At 51.1% G+C, this 14,427-nt stretch overlaps 1 protein-coding gene across 1 annotated transcript in view; it reads left to right on the forward strand.

Moving 5' to 3' along the window:
- Positions 1–253: 253 nt before the first annotated feature.
- Positions 254–14,427, forward strand: part of LOC138265011 (transmembrane protein 182-like) — a 263,899-nt gene continuing 249,725 nt past the window's right edge. The window contains exon 1 of the mRNA XM_069212587.1: positions 254–469. Coding sequence (XP_069068688.1) covers positions 317–469 — 153 coding nt within the window. The 5' untranslated portion in view covers positions 254–316. The remainder of the gene's footprint in view (positions 470–14,427) is intronic.

Here is a 14,427-nt window from a genome sequence, read left to right on the forward strand (position 1 = left end):
ATCTATTTGTGTTCCATTCTCCTCATACACACTGTGATGTTAATTCCTATTATTTTGTGATATCGTGTCCGTTCTTATCTTTTTACTGTATTTGTATCGTTATTCTCAGGGTGTCTTCCGTGCCACAAGTGTTTCAGTGAGGAAGGTCATCTGCTTTTAATAGACCCTGGCCCACTCGCCTGTGTAATCCACACCCAACCGAAAAGGCTTGTGTGCGCCTTAAAATAGCACCCTCTCTCTAAACCTCGCTTCACTCCTCCGGGGACTTTTATTTGTGTCTGTTTATCATTTTGCCAACGTGCGGCCAGGTTCCATCATGAAGGTCGGGGTGGCAGCTCTGTGCGCGGGGATTGTCGGTGGTGTTGGCGTTCTGCTGTTTCTTACAGCTTTTGGAACAGATTATTGGTTGCTAGCAACAGAGGACTGTGGGATCTTTGAATCGGAACAAGTCATTTTGCCGTCTGGAAAGGTAAATAAAACCTTCAGAATTATGGTTACAATACCACTGAGGACTGTTTTTTTTTAAATATATTAAATAAATATACGCCGCGCTGCTGTGAAGTTAAACATTCTTTGAGGAGCTCAAAAATTACATTTAAATCAGCCTACCATGTGAAGAAGCATCCTGCAGGATTAGTAAACAGACAGCTGCGAAGGAGCTGATAGATCTCACATATTTTAGCTTGAAAAGATTTTTTCAACAGCGTTTGTGTTTGTCATTTTTTTCAATCGTGTCTTTTAAATGAAATACTGGATTTTTTTCAGCGTCTTGATTTTCAGCAGCTTCCTAATGTTCACAAGATTAGTGGAAAAATGCGTGACGGATTCAAACAGTACGAAACGACCTTTTAGGTCACACAAGCAAATACAAACATTTTCCAGATTTGATCTTTAAGGAAATGTCTGATTTGTGTTTGTTGTCTTTCCGATACATTTCAGTTTACAGAGGGAAACCAATGTGGGATTTTTTTAAATTTGAAATGAAATTCAATGGGAAAAAAACAGAGACTGAAGGGACGTTGTAGTTAGATGACATTTTAAATACGAAAACATACTGAAATTGGCTTTGTTTGTTATAATCCAGTGAGCTAACTATAATTTGTACACCTGCCATGTCCTGCATATGAACTCACGATTACATCACTCAGAACATCTTCAATTGCATCATTGATCCATCCCTGATGACACGGATGGCATCAGCCATCCTGCTAATTGAAAATGCTGTACTGCCCTTTTTAAAAGATTTTTCTCAGTGGTCACACAGCACTCCTGTGGGAACCCGATACACATAACGTTTTTTAATTTTAGCCCCATCGGTAGGGGGTCAGGGCATCCTTACTCTGCCCCATTGTATCTTTTTAAAAAAACATTTTCAGGACAGGAGACTGAGTCCCCAAGTCCTTCAGTGGTGGCCACAAAATTTCTGTCAGTGAGGCAGCCAGGCAATCAGAGCACTCATTCCCAAAAATACCCTTTGCCAATTATAGTGCTTAAACATATGAATTTAAACCTGTCAATCTAGCCATGCATTTTGAACCTTAATTTCTAAAAAAAAAAACAAGTGAACAGATTTAGACCAAATCACAAGAAGCTGCTTCCTAGGTAATGATCTAGCTTTCAGGCAAATTTGTTATAATTCCATTCAGCTGTTTTGACTGTTGCGCCTTTTAAAATTCCAAGTGGAAATTGCATGAGAAAATTGCATTTTCTGGCTCCTCCTTTTTATTGACCATCATTGGATGGATTACTCCAAAATTTACCAGGAAGTTGCTGAGGTGGATGGGCTTTCTTTGTGGGAAAGTTTCATGAAGATTCGCCCAACTGTGCTAAAATTAATAGCATAATAGTAAACACTTTTCCTATGAAATGTCTGGCCTAGTTATAACTACACAGTGGTGACCCCACCATTTGTAATATACGTATTTATATACCGAGAAACATTTTTGAAATACACTACTGCCAAAACAACTAATCTCAGTCTAGAAAGAATTCTCTTTATGATTTAGTGTAAATCAATTCAGTAATTTTTAAGAAATTAAGGTTGAAAAATGTTTGTATATCTGGGTGGTTGGGTTTGCAAAATGCTCACAAAAGTTTGCAAGCACAACATCAAAAATAGAGCGCTTTGATTGGCCCTGGGGGCTTTTCCCCTTAGGGCCAATTCTCTCCTGTGGGAGCAAGGGTTCTACAGGAGCGAGTTGAGGCTACCATCACAGGACTCTAGGGACTCAGTGAGAACATCAACAGATCAGCGTCCAATGAAAGCAAGCGCTGAGTTGAAAGACAAGCTTTCAGTGCATGTTCGAATGAGCACCAGAGGTACCGAAACATGGGCTGCACACAATGCAAAACAGGTCTAAATGACAGTGTCCAGTCACACTCCAATTGCTCCAAGAGTGTTGCTCCAAAGTACTGCATCATGCGTTCACAACACAGTTGGGCTGGTGGAAGCGCCTTCAGTCCTCCTTGTTGCGGTGGGACAGCCATTGCGCAGAAAAAGTAGCAATAGCAGAATGCCACCTATTATAGCCAAAGTTACAGGAAATCCCCCCAAAATACTGGAGAATATTGAATGGATGGCTGAAGGTATTATGCTGAATATAGAGGAGAAGGTGCAAACAAAACCAGAACCAACAGTGTTGGACCTGGCTTTTTGACAGGGACATCCCCAAACTTTTTGCCTCCTTCCTCCTATTTTTTCTGACCTGTTGTTGTTGGCTTTTGACCTCTGGGCACTTTTACCACTGCTAACCAGTGCTAAAGTGCATATGCTCTCTGTGTAAATTGTACTACTGATTGGTTTATCCATGATTGACTATTTAATTTACTTGTAAGTCCCTGGCAGAGTGCACTACATGTGCCTAGGGCAGGTAGATTAAATGCTACTAGTGGGCCTGCAGCACTGGTTGTGCCACCCACCTCAGTAGCCCCTTAACCCTGTCTCAGGCCTGCCATTGCAAGGCCTGTGTGAGCAGTTTCACTGCCACTTCGACTTGGCATTTAAAAGTACTTGCCAAGCCTAGAACTCCCCTTTTACTACATATAAGTCATCCCTAATGTGTGCCCTAGGTAACCCCTAGAGCAGGGTGCTGTGTAGGTAAAAGACAGGACATGTACCTGTGTAGTTATATGTCCTGGTAATGTAAAACTCCTAAATTCGTTTTTACACTACTGTGAGGCCTGCTCCTTTCATAGGCTAACATTGGGGCTGCTCTCATACATTGTTGAAGTGGCAGCTGCTGATCTGAAAGGAGCAGGAAGGTCATATTTAGTATGGCCAGAATGGTAATATAAAATCCCGCTGACTGGTGAAGTCGGATTTAATATTACTATTCTAGAAATGCCACTTTTAGAAAGTGAGCATTTCTTTGCACTAAAACCTTGTTGTGCCCTTCAATCCACGTCTGGCTAGGTTTAGTTGACAGCTCCTTGTGCATTCACTCAGACACACCCCAAACACAGGGTACTCAGCCTCACTTGCATACATCTGCATTTTGAATGGGTCTTCCTGGGCTGGGAGGGTGGAGAGCCTGCCCTCACACAAAGGACTGCCACACCCCCTACTGGGACTCTGGCAGACAGGATTGAACTGAAAGGGGGCTTGGTGCATTTCTGAGACACTCTTTGAAGTCACCCCCACTTCAAAGGCACAACTTAGTATAAAACAGGGCCTCTGCCCTACCTCATCAGACACTTGCTGGAGAAGAAACCTGAACCAGAAACTACATCCTGCCAAGAAGAACTGCCTGGCTGCTCAAAGGACTCACCTGTCTGCTTTCTACAAAGGACTGCTGCCTTGCTGTTGCCCTGCTGCCTTGCTGAACTCTTGTCTGGCTGTGAAAGTGCTCTCCAAGGGCTTGGATAGAGCTTGCCTCCTGTTCCTTGAAGTCTCAGGGCCAAAAAGACTTCCCTCTTTTACTTGGACGCTCAGTGCGCCGAAAATTTCGACGCACAGCTTGTTTCGCGGCGAGAAAAACGCCGCACTCCGACGCTGATCAACGCGATGCTCTGGGGACGATCGAAGATCCGACGCACGGCCTCGCAAGGACAACGCCGCCCGACCTCTAGAGGAGAAATCGACGCGACGCCTGCCGTGAGATCGTAATTTCAACGCGCAGCCCCGCAGATCGAAGTCTAGAGGAGAAATCGACGCGACGCCTGCCGTGAGATCGTAATTTCGACGCGCAGCCCCGCAGACCGACGCGCAGCCGGAGAACAAGCAGGAAAATCCACGCACAGACCCGGGACATCTGGTAATCCCCGCGATCCACACAAAGAGACTGTCCACGCGCCGGAAAACGACGCCGACTTCCCCGCGTGGAAAATAACGACGGAAGTCCGTGTGTGCTGAGGAGAAATCGACGCACACACCCGTTTTCCACGCACCTCTTCTCCTGTGGCCCTCTGAGGAGATTTTCCACCAGAAACCAGGTACTTGTGCTTGAAAGAGACTTTGTTTATATTCTAAAGACTTAAGACACTTTCTATCACTTTTCAGTGATATCTTTACAAATTCATATTGCAACTTTGATCGTTTTGACCTGAAGATACCCAGATAAATATTATATATTTTTCTAAATACTGTGTGGTGTATTTTTGTGGTGTTATGCTATGGTGTTGTATGATTTATTGCACAAATGCTTTACACATTGCCTTCTAAGTTAAGCCTGACTGCTCGTGCCAAGCTACCGGAGGGTGAGCACAGGCTGATTTTGGATTGTGTGTGACTTACCCTGACTAGAGTGAGGGTTCTTGCTTGGACAGAGGGCAACCTGACTGCCAACCAAAAACCCCATTTCTAACATTGGTGGCAGCGGTGGGATGGAAGAACTAGATGAGTTTCTTGAAAGGGCTGAGGCAGCGAGTCTCTTAGCCCTGGAGGAAGAAAAGATTGCAGCTCAAGAGCTGAGCTGTAAAGAGCTGAAACTGGAGGCCGGAAGGGCTGAGTCCAGTTCAGATGGTGGCAGCAAAAATCTTGCATCTAGTACTGCTGAAGAAGGGCACAAGCCCAGAGATGTGGTGCCCAACTTGAAGAAGGGAGTTGACACACCCCAGGCAGTTCAAGGGTATGAGGTAGTTCCCGTTATGCACAGGGTCCCTGAGAAGGATTGGGGAACTGGCACAGGGAGTCATATTCCTACTGGGGGGAGGGACACTTTACTGACTCTAGCAGAGAGTGACAGAGAAAAGGGTTCCCCCCTGGTGGACGTCCTGGATATAGAGTGTAGAGACATCCCAGAAGAGTATGGGTTGAGTGTCAGGGACAGACAGATACTGTCTCACCAGTCTCAGGAGGGTGAAGTAGAGTGCTTTTCCAAGGTTGAGTTACTGGGTGGTTGGGTGAAGGGTACTGTGGTTAATACATGTGAAGGGCAGAATGATGTAATTGCTGGAGAGCATATGTCTGGTCCTTATTTTCCAGAGCTACGCCAACACAAGGTGGAGTGTGAGTTCTCTGACCCCAGGGAACTTACAATGGAGGCAGACTTCTGGGTGAGTACCAGAGAGTCTGAAGAGGCATTTGGGGGTGCTCCTGAAGGGAGTGGTCTAGGTGGTTCCCAACCGAGTGTGGTGGGAAAGGATTGTAGTGTCCCAGGTAGGTCCCAGGTCCTAGAGGGTTCCATGAGGGAACACCAGGAGGGAAGCCTAGCCTGTACCGTAGGGCCACCTTTTGAGGGAAGCCCCGCAGTGTCAGAAGAACTTGGGGGGGTGACTGTAGCCAGCATCCCAACAGTTCTGGTGTCTGGCAGTACCCCTCCGAGTGAGGGGGTGCAGAAGTCCAGACATAGGGTTAAGAGGGGGTTGCAGACCCCAGTGGAGGACCTTGAGAGTCAGGGGACAGCTCTGAGAGCAGAGCCCCCCAGGAATGACCCAGGTGAAACCGTTTCTGGTTTGGGGGAAACCCAGACTCTGCCGGATGGGCAGAGGCCGGGAGACCTGCGCCAACCAGACTCTTGTGTGACCCTTGGGGACGGTATGTCCCTTGTGGGGGGTGAGAGTGCCCCACAGGAAGTCCTGGCATGCCAGGCAAAGATTCAACCTCAGGGTGGTGACTCTAGGTTGGATACCCAAGTTCAGAGGTTAAACTCTGACCTGGTGGGAGGTAGATGTGCCTCCCAAGAAGTCCTGCTGTGCCAGGCAATTGTCCAACCTCAGGGTGTTGACTCTGGGTTGGATAACCAGGTTCAGAGGTTAAACTCTGACCTGATGGGGGGTAGGTGTGCCCCCCAGAAAGTCCTGGCGTGCCAGGCAATTGCCCAACCTCAGGGTGGTGACCCTGGGTTGGGGAACCAGGCTTAGCGGTTAAACTCTGACCTAGTGGGAGGTAGGTGTGCCTCCCTGGAAGTCCTGGCCTGCCAGGCAATGGTTAAACTTCAGGGTGATGACTCTGGATTGGCTAACCAGGTTCAGGGGATAAACTCTGACCTGTTGTGGGGTAGGTGTGCCCCCCAGAAAGTCCTGGTGTACCAGGCAGTGGTCCAACCTCAGAGTGCTGGCTCTGGGTTGGATAACCTGGTTCAGAGGTTAAACTCTGACCTGGTGGGGGGTAGGTGTGCCCCCCAGAAAGTCCTGGCATGCCAGGCAATTGTTCAACCTCATGGTGGTGACCCTGGGTTGGAGAACCAGGTTCAGAGGTTAACCTCTGACCTGGTGGGAGGTAGGCGTGCCTCCCAGAAAGTCCTGGTGTGCCAGGCAGTTGGCCAACCTCAGGGTGGTGACTCTGGGTTGGATACCCAGGTTCAGAGGTTAAACTCTGACCTGGTGGGAGGTAGGTGTGCCTCCCAAGAAGTCCTGCTGTGCCAGGCAAGTGTCCAACCTCAGGGTGTTGACTCTGGGTTGGATGACCAGGTTCAGAGGTTAAACTCTGACCTGGTGGGGGGTAGGTGTGCCCCCCAGAAAGTCCTGGCGTGCCAGGCAATTGCCCAACCTCAGGGTGGTGACCCTAGGTTGTGGCACCAGGCTCAGAGGTTAAACTCTGACCTGGTGGGAGGTAGGTGTGCCTCCCTGGAAGTCCTGGTGTACCAGGCAGTTGTCCAACCTCAGGGTGCTGACTCTGGGTTGGATAACCGGGTTCAGAGGTTAAACTCTGACCTGGTGGGGGGTAGGTGTGCCCCCCAGAAAGCCCTGGCGTGCCAGGCAGTTGCCCAACCTCAGGGTGGTGACCCTAGGTTGGAGAACCAGGTCCAGAGGTTAAACTCTGACCTGGTGGAGGGTCAGTGTGCCCTCCAGGAAGTCCTGGCGTGCCAGGCAATTGTTCAACTTCAGGGTGGTGACTCTGAGTCGAATGGCCAAGTTCAGAGGTTAAACTCTGACCTGGTGGAGGGTCAGTGTGCCCTCCAGGAAGTCCTGGCGTGCCAGGCAATTGTTCAACTTCAGGGTGGTGACTCTGAGTTGAATGGTCAGGTGCAGAGGTTAAACTCTGACCTGGTGGGGGGTAGGTGTGCCCCCCAGGAAGTCCTGGTTTGCCAGGCAGTGATCCAGTCTGAGGGTACAGACCCTGGGCTGGAAGACCAGGTTCAGGGTGTCCCCCCGGACCTGGAGGGAGGGGCTACTGATAACAGTGCCCCTACCACGTTGTCTTCTGAGGAGGCCACTCCTAGTTGGAGGGTGCTGGACCCCACAGGGGAGGGCAGGGGGAGGGAAGCCTCACCCCGGGCCCTAGTCCAACCTGAAGGTACAGGCCCCAGGTTGGAGGGCCAGTTGCAGGTTAACAGCCCTGCACTGGTGGAGGAATGGTACAGGGCGACTTCTGTAAGCACCCTGACCATGTTGGACTCTGGGGGTACCGCTCCAGGAGGGAGGGTACAGAGCCTCAGAGGGGAGGACCAGGGTCAGGCTGTCATCCCTGACCTGGTGGAAGGGAGAGTGGTTAAAGGGTGCCCAGCACCTGGGGCTACCGCCCGTCACTCTCCACAGCCACAGTGGTTGGAGAGCTTTGAGAGGCCTGGGGCCTGGCTCTCATCCCTGGCAGCTGTCAGTAATCACTGTGGCTTGCTGTCCGGGTGGACAGAGTTATCCCTGGGGAGGGGACAAGTGTCACACCCCGGGGGTAGAGTGGGCAACACCACTGTGTTGGTCGTGGTGGTACTATCCTGCTCCTGGGATACATCTGTGAGCAAAGTAAGGTTAGGTGCTGCACAGATGGGATCCGCAGGTAAGGAGAAAGGTTCCCCATGGGTTGGCTTAGTGGGCCCTGAGAGTATGGACAGAGTGATCCAATTGGAGTCAGGAAGGCGAAGAACTGGAGCATGCCCCTGCTGTTGTGGGCCTGGGTCCTTGTTCTGTCGCCTCAAACAGGGAAGTACATCAGGATAGTGATTGTTCTCCCCTGGCTTTAGGCTGGTAGGGGGTCATGTTGGACCTGGCTTTTTGACAGGGACATCCCCAAACTTTTTGCCTCCTTCCTCCTATTTTTTCTGACCTGTTGTTGTTGGCTTTTGACCTCTGGGCACTTTTACCACTGCTAACCAGTGCTAAAGTGCATATGCTCTCTGTGTAAATTGTACTACTGATTGGTTTATCCATGATTGACTATTTAATTTACTTGTAAGTCCCTGGCAGAGTGCACTACATGTGCCTAGGGCAGGTAGATTAAATGCTACTAGTGGGCCTGCAGCACTGGTTGTGCCACCAACCTCAGTAGCCCCTTAACCCTGTCTCAGGCCTGCCATTGCAAGGCCTGTGTGTGCAGTTTCACTGCCACTTCGACTTGGCATTTAAAAGTACTTGCCAAGCCTAGAACTCCCCTTTTACTACATATAAGTCATCCCTAATGTGTGCCCTAGGTAACCCCTAGAGCAGGGTGCTGTGTAGGTAAAAGGCAGGACATGTACCTGTGTAGTTATATGTCCTGGTAGTGTAAAACTCCTAAATTCGTTTTTACACTACTGTGAGGCCTGCTCCTTTCATAGGCTAACATTGGGGCTGCTCTCATACATTGTTGAAGTGGCAGCTGCTGATCTGAAAGGAGCAGGAAGGTCATATTTAGTATGGCCAGAATGGTAATATAAAATCCTGCTGACTGGTGAAGTCGGATTTAATATTACTATTCTAGAAATGCCACTTTTAGAAAGTGAGCATTTCTTTGCACTAAAACCTTGTTGTGCCCTTCAATCCACGTCTGGCTAGGTTTAGTTGACAGCTCCTTGTGCATTCACTCAGACACACCCCAAACACAGGGTACTCAGCCTCACTTGCATAAATCTGCATTTTGAATGGGTCTTCCTGGGCTGGGAGGGTGGAGGGCCTGCCCTCACACAAAGGACTGCCACACCCCCTACTGGGACTCTGGCAGACAGGATTGAACTGAAAGGGGGCTTGGTGCATTTCTGAGACACTCTTTGAAGTCACCCCCACTTCAAAGGCACAACTTAGTATAAAACAGGGCCTCTGCCCTACCTCATCAGACACTTGCTGGAGAAGAAACCTGAACCAGAAACTACATCCTGCCAAGAAGAACTGCCTGGCTGCTCAAAGGACTCACCTGTCTGCTTTCTACAAAGGACTGCTGCCTTGCTGTTGCCCTGCTGCCTTGCTGAACTCTTGTCTGGCTGTGAAAGTGCTCTCCAAGGGCTTGGATAGAGCTTGCCTCCTGTTCCTTGAAGTCTCAGGGCCAAAAAGACTTCCCTCTTTTACTTGGACGCTCCGTGCGCCGAAAATTTCGACGCACAGCTTGTTTCGCGGCGAGAAAAACGCCGCACTCCGACGCTGATCAACGCAACGCTCTGGGGACGATCGAAGATCCGACGCACGGCCTCGCAAGGACAACGCCGCCCGACCTCTAGAGGAGAAATCGACGCGACGCCTGCCGTGAGATCGTAATTTCAACGCGCAGCCCCGCAGATCGAAGTCTAGAGGAGAAATCGACGCGACGCCTGCCGTGAGATCGTAATTTCGACGCGCAGCCCCGCAGACGACGCGCAGCCGGAGAACAAGCAGGAAAATCCATGCACAGACCCGGGACATCTGGTAATCCCGCGATCCACAGAAAGAGACTGTCCACGCGCCGGAAAACGACGCCGACTTCCCCGCGTGGAAAATAACGACGCAAGTCCGTGTATGCTGAGGAGAAATCGACGCACACACCCGTTTTCCACGCACCTCTTCTCCTGTGGCCCTCTGAGGAGATTTTCCACCAGAAACCAGGTACTTGTGCTTGAAAGAGACTTTGTTTATATTCTAAAGACTTAAGACACTTTCTATCACTTTTCAGTGATATCTTTACAAATTCGTATTGCAACTTTGATCGTTTTGACCTGAAGATACCCAGATAAATATTATATATTTTTCTAAATACTGTGTGGTGTATTTTTGTGGTGTTATGCTATGGTGTTGTATGATTTATTGCACAAATGCTTTACACATTGCCTTCTAAGTTAAGCCTGACTGCTCGTGCCAAGCTACCGGAGGGTGAGCACAGGCTGATTTTGGATTGTGTGTGACTTACCCTGACTAGAGTGAGGGTTCTTGCTTGGACAGAGGGCAACCTGACTGCCAACCAAAAACCCCATTTCTAACATTGGTGGCAGCGGTGGGATGGAAGAACTAGATGAGTTTCTTGAAAGGGCTGAGGCAGCGAGTCTCTTAGCCCTGGAGGAAGAAAAGATTGCAGCTCAAGAGCTGAGCTGTAAAGAGCTGAAACTGGAGGCCGGAAGGGCTAAGTCCAGTTCAGATGGTGGCAGCAAAAATCTTGCATCTAGTACTGCTGAAGAAGGGCACAAGCCCAGAGATGTGGTGCCCAACTTGAAGAAGGGAGTTGACACACCCCAGGCAGTTCAAGGGTATGAGGTAGTTCCCGTTATGCACAGGGTCCCTGAGAAGGATTGGGGAACTGGCACAGGGAGTCATATTCCTACTGGGGGGAGGGACACTTTACTGACTCTAGCAGAGAGTGACAGAGAAAAGAGTTCCCCCCTGGTGGACGTCCTGGATATAGAGTGTAGAGACATCCCAGAAGAGTATGGGTTGAGTGTCAGGGACAGACAGATACTGTCTCACCAGTCTCAGGAGGGTGAAGTAGAGTGCTTTTCCAAGGTTGAGTTACTGGGTGGTTGGGTGAAGGGTACTGTGGTTAATACATGTGAAGGGCAGAATGATGTAATTGCTGGAGAGCATATGTCTGGTCCTTATTTTCCAGAGCTACGCCAACACAAGGTGGAGTGTGAGTTCTCTGACCCCAGGGAACTTACAATGGAGGCAGACTTCTGGGTGAGTACCAGAGAGTCTGAAGAGGCATTTGGGGGTGCTCCTGAAGGGAGTGGTCTAGGTGGTTCCCAACCGAGTGTGGTGGGAAAGGATTGTAGTGTCCCAGGTAGGTTCCAGGTCCTAGAGGGTTCCATGAGGGAACACCAGGAGGGAAGCCTAGCCTGTACCGTAGGGCCACCTTTTGAGGGAAGCCCCGCAGTGTCAGAAGAACTTGGGGGGGTGACTGTAGCCAGCATCCCAACAGTTCTGGTGTCTGGCAGTACCCCTCCGAGTGAGGGGGTGCAGAAGTCCAGACATAGGGTTAAGAGGGGGTTGCAGACCCCAGTGGAGGACCTTGAGAGTCAGGGGACAGCTCTGAGAGCAGAGCCCCCCAGGAATGACCCAGGTGAAACCGTTTCTGGTTTGGGGGAAACCCAGACTCTGCCGGATGGGCAGAGGCCGGGAGACCTGCGCCAACCAGACTCTTGTGTGACCCTTGGGGACGGTATGTCCCTTGTGGGGGGTGAGAGTGCCCCACAGGAAGTCCTGGCATGCCAGGCAAAGATTCAACCTCAGGGTGGTGACTCTAGGTTGGATACCCAGGTTCAGAGGTTAAACTCTGACCTGGTGGGAGGTAGATGTGCCTCCCAAGAAGTCCTGCTGTGCCAGGCAATTGTCCAACCTCAGGGTGTTGACTCTGGGTTGGATAACCAGGTTCAGAGGTTAAACTCTGACCTGATGGGGGGTAGGTGTGCCCCCCAGAAAGTCCTGGCGTGCCAGGCAATTGCCCAACCTCAGGGTGGTGACCCTGGGTTGGGGAACCAGGCTCAGCGGTTAAACTCTGACCTAGTGGGAGGTAGGTGTGCCTCCCTGGAAGTCCTGGCCTGCCAGGCAATGGTTCAACTTCAGGGTGATGACTCTGGATTGGCTAACCAGGTTCAGGGGATAAACTCTGACCTGTTGTGGGGTAGGTGTGCCCCCCAGAAAGTCCTGGTGTACCAGGCAGTGGTCCAACCTCAGAGTGCTGGCTCTGGGTTGGATAACCTGGTTCAGAGGTTAAACTCTGACCTGGTGGGGGGTAGGTGTGCCCCCCAGAAAGTCCTGGCATGCCAGGCAATTGTTCAACCTCATGGTGGTGACCCTGGGTTGGAGAACCAGGTTCAGAGGTTAACCTCTGACCTGGTGGGAGGTAGGTGTGCCTCCCAGAAAGTCCTGGTGTGCCAGGCAGTTGGCCAACCTCAGGGTGGTGACTCTGGGTTGGATACCCAGGTTCAGAGGTTAATCTCTGACCTGGTGGGAGGTAGGTGTGCCTCCCAAGAAGTCCTGCTGTGCCAGGCAAGTGTCCAACCTCAGGGTGTTGACTCTGGGTTGGATGACCAGGTTCAGAGGTTAAACTCTGACCTGGTGGGGGGTAGGTGTGCCCCCCAGAAAGTCCTGGCGTGCCAGGCAATTGCCCAACCTCAGGGTGGTGACCCTGGGTTGGGGCACCAGGCTCAGAGGTTAAACTCTGACCTGGTGGGAGGTAGGTGTGCCTCCCTGGAAGTCCTGGTGTACCAGGCAGTTGTCCAACCTCAGGGTGCTGACTCTGGGTTGGATAACCGGGTTCAGAGGTTAAACTCTGACCTGGTGGGGGGTAGGTGTGCCCCCCAGAAAGCCCTGGCGTGCCAGGCAGTTGCCCAACCTCAGGGTGGTGACCCTAGGTTGGAGAACCAGGTCCAGAGGTTAAACTCTGACCTGGTGGAGGGTCAGTGTGCCCTCCAGGAAGTCCTGGCGTGCCAGGCAATTGTTCAACTTCAGGGTGGTGACTCTGAGTCGAATGGCCAAGTTCAGAGGTTAAACTCTGACCTGGTGGAGGGTCAGTGTGCCCTCCAGGAAGTCCTGGCGTGCCAGGCAATTGTTCAACTTCAGGGTGGTGACTCTGAGTTGAATGGTCAGGTGCAGAGGTTAAACTCTGACCTGGTGGGGGGTAGGTGTGCCCCCCAGGAAGTCCTGGTTTGCCAGGCAGTGATCCAGTCTGAGGGTACAGACCCTGGGCTGGAAGACCAGGTTCAGGGTGTCCCCCCGGACCTGGAGGGAGGGGCTACTGATAACAGTGCCCCTACCACGTTGTCTTCTGAGGAGGCCACTCCTAGTTGGAGGGTGCTGGACCCCAGAGGGGAGGGCAGGGGGAGGGAAGCCTCACCCCGGGCCCTAGTCCAACCTGAAGGTACAGGCCCCAGGTTGGAGGGCCAGTTGCAGGTTAACAGCCCTGCACTGGTGGAGGAATGGTACAGGGCGACTTCTGTAAGCACCCTGACCATGTTGGACTCTGGGGGTACCGCTCCAGGAGGTAGGGTACAGAGCCTCAGAGGGGAGGACCAGGGTCAGGCTGTCATCCCTGACCTGGTGGAAGGGAGAGTGGTTAAAGGGTGCCCAGCACCTGGGGCTACCGCCCTCCACTCTCCACAGCCACAGTGGTTGGAGAGCTTTGAGAGGCCTGGGGCCTGGCTCTCATCCCTGGCAGCTGTCAGTAATCACTGTGGCTTGCTGTCCGGGTGGACAGAGTTATCCCTGGGGAGGGGACAAGTGTCACACCCCGGGGGTAGAGTGGGCAACACCACTGTGTTGGTCGTGGTGGTACTATCCTGCTCCTGGGATACATCTGTGAGCAAAGTAAGGTTAGGTGCTGCACAGATAGGATCCGCAGGTAAGGAGAAAGGTTCCCCATGGGTTGGCTTAGTGGGCCCTGAGAGTATGGACAGAGTGATCCAATTGGAGTCAGGAAGGCGAAGAACTGGAGCATGCCCCTGCTGTTGTGGGCCTGGGTCCTTGTTCTGTCGCCTCAAACAGGGAAGTACATCAGGATAGTGATTGTTCTCCCCTGGCTTTAGGCTGGTAGGGGGTCATGTTGGACCTGGCTTTTTGACAGGGACATCCCCAAACTTTTTGCCTCCTTCCTCCTATTTTTTCTGACCTGTTGTTGTTGGCTTTTGACCTCTGGGCACTTTTACCACTGCTAACCAGTGCTAAAGTGCATATGCTCTCTGTGTAAATTGTACTACTGATTGGTTTATCCATGATTGACTATTTAATTTACTTGTAAGTCCCTGGCAGAGTGCACTACATGTGCCTAGGGCAGGTAGATTAAATGCTACTAGTGGGCCTGCAGCACTGGTTGTGCCACCCACCTCAGTAGCCCCTTAACCCTGTCTCAGGCCTGCCATTGCAAGGCCTGTGTGTGCAGTTTCACTGCCACTTCCACTT

The sequence above is a fragment of the Pleurodeles waltl genome, chromosome 2_1, assembly GCF_031143425.1.
Source record: "Pleurodeles waltl isolate 20211129_DDA chromosome 2_1, aPleWal1.hap1.20221129, whole genome shotgun sequence".
Classification (NCBI taxonomy): domain Eukaryota; kingdom Metazoa; phylum Chordata; class Amphibia; order Caudata; family Salamandridae; genus Pleurodeles; species Pleurodeles waltl.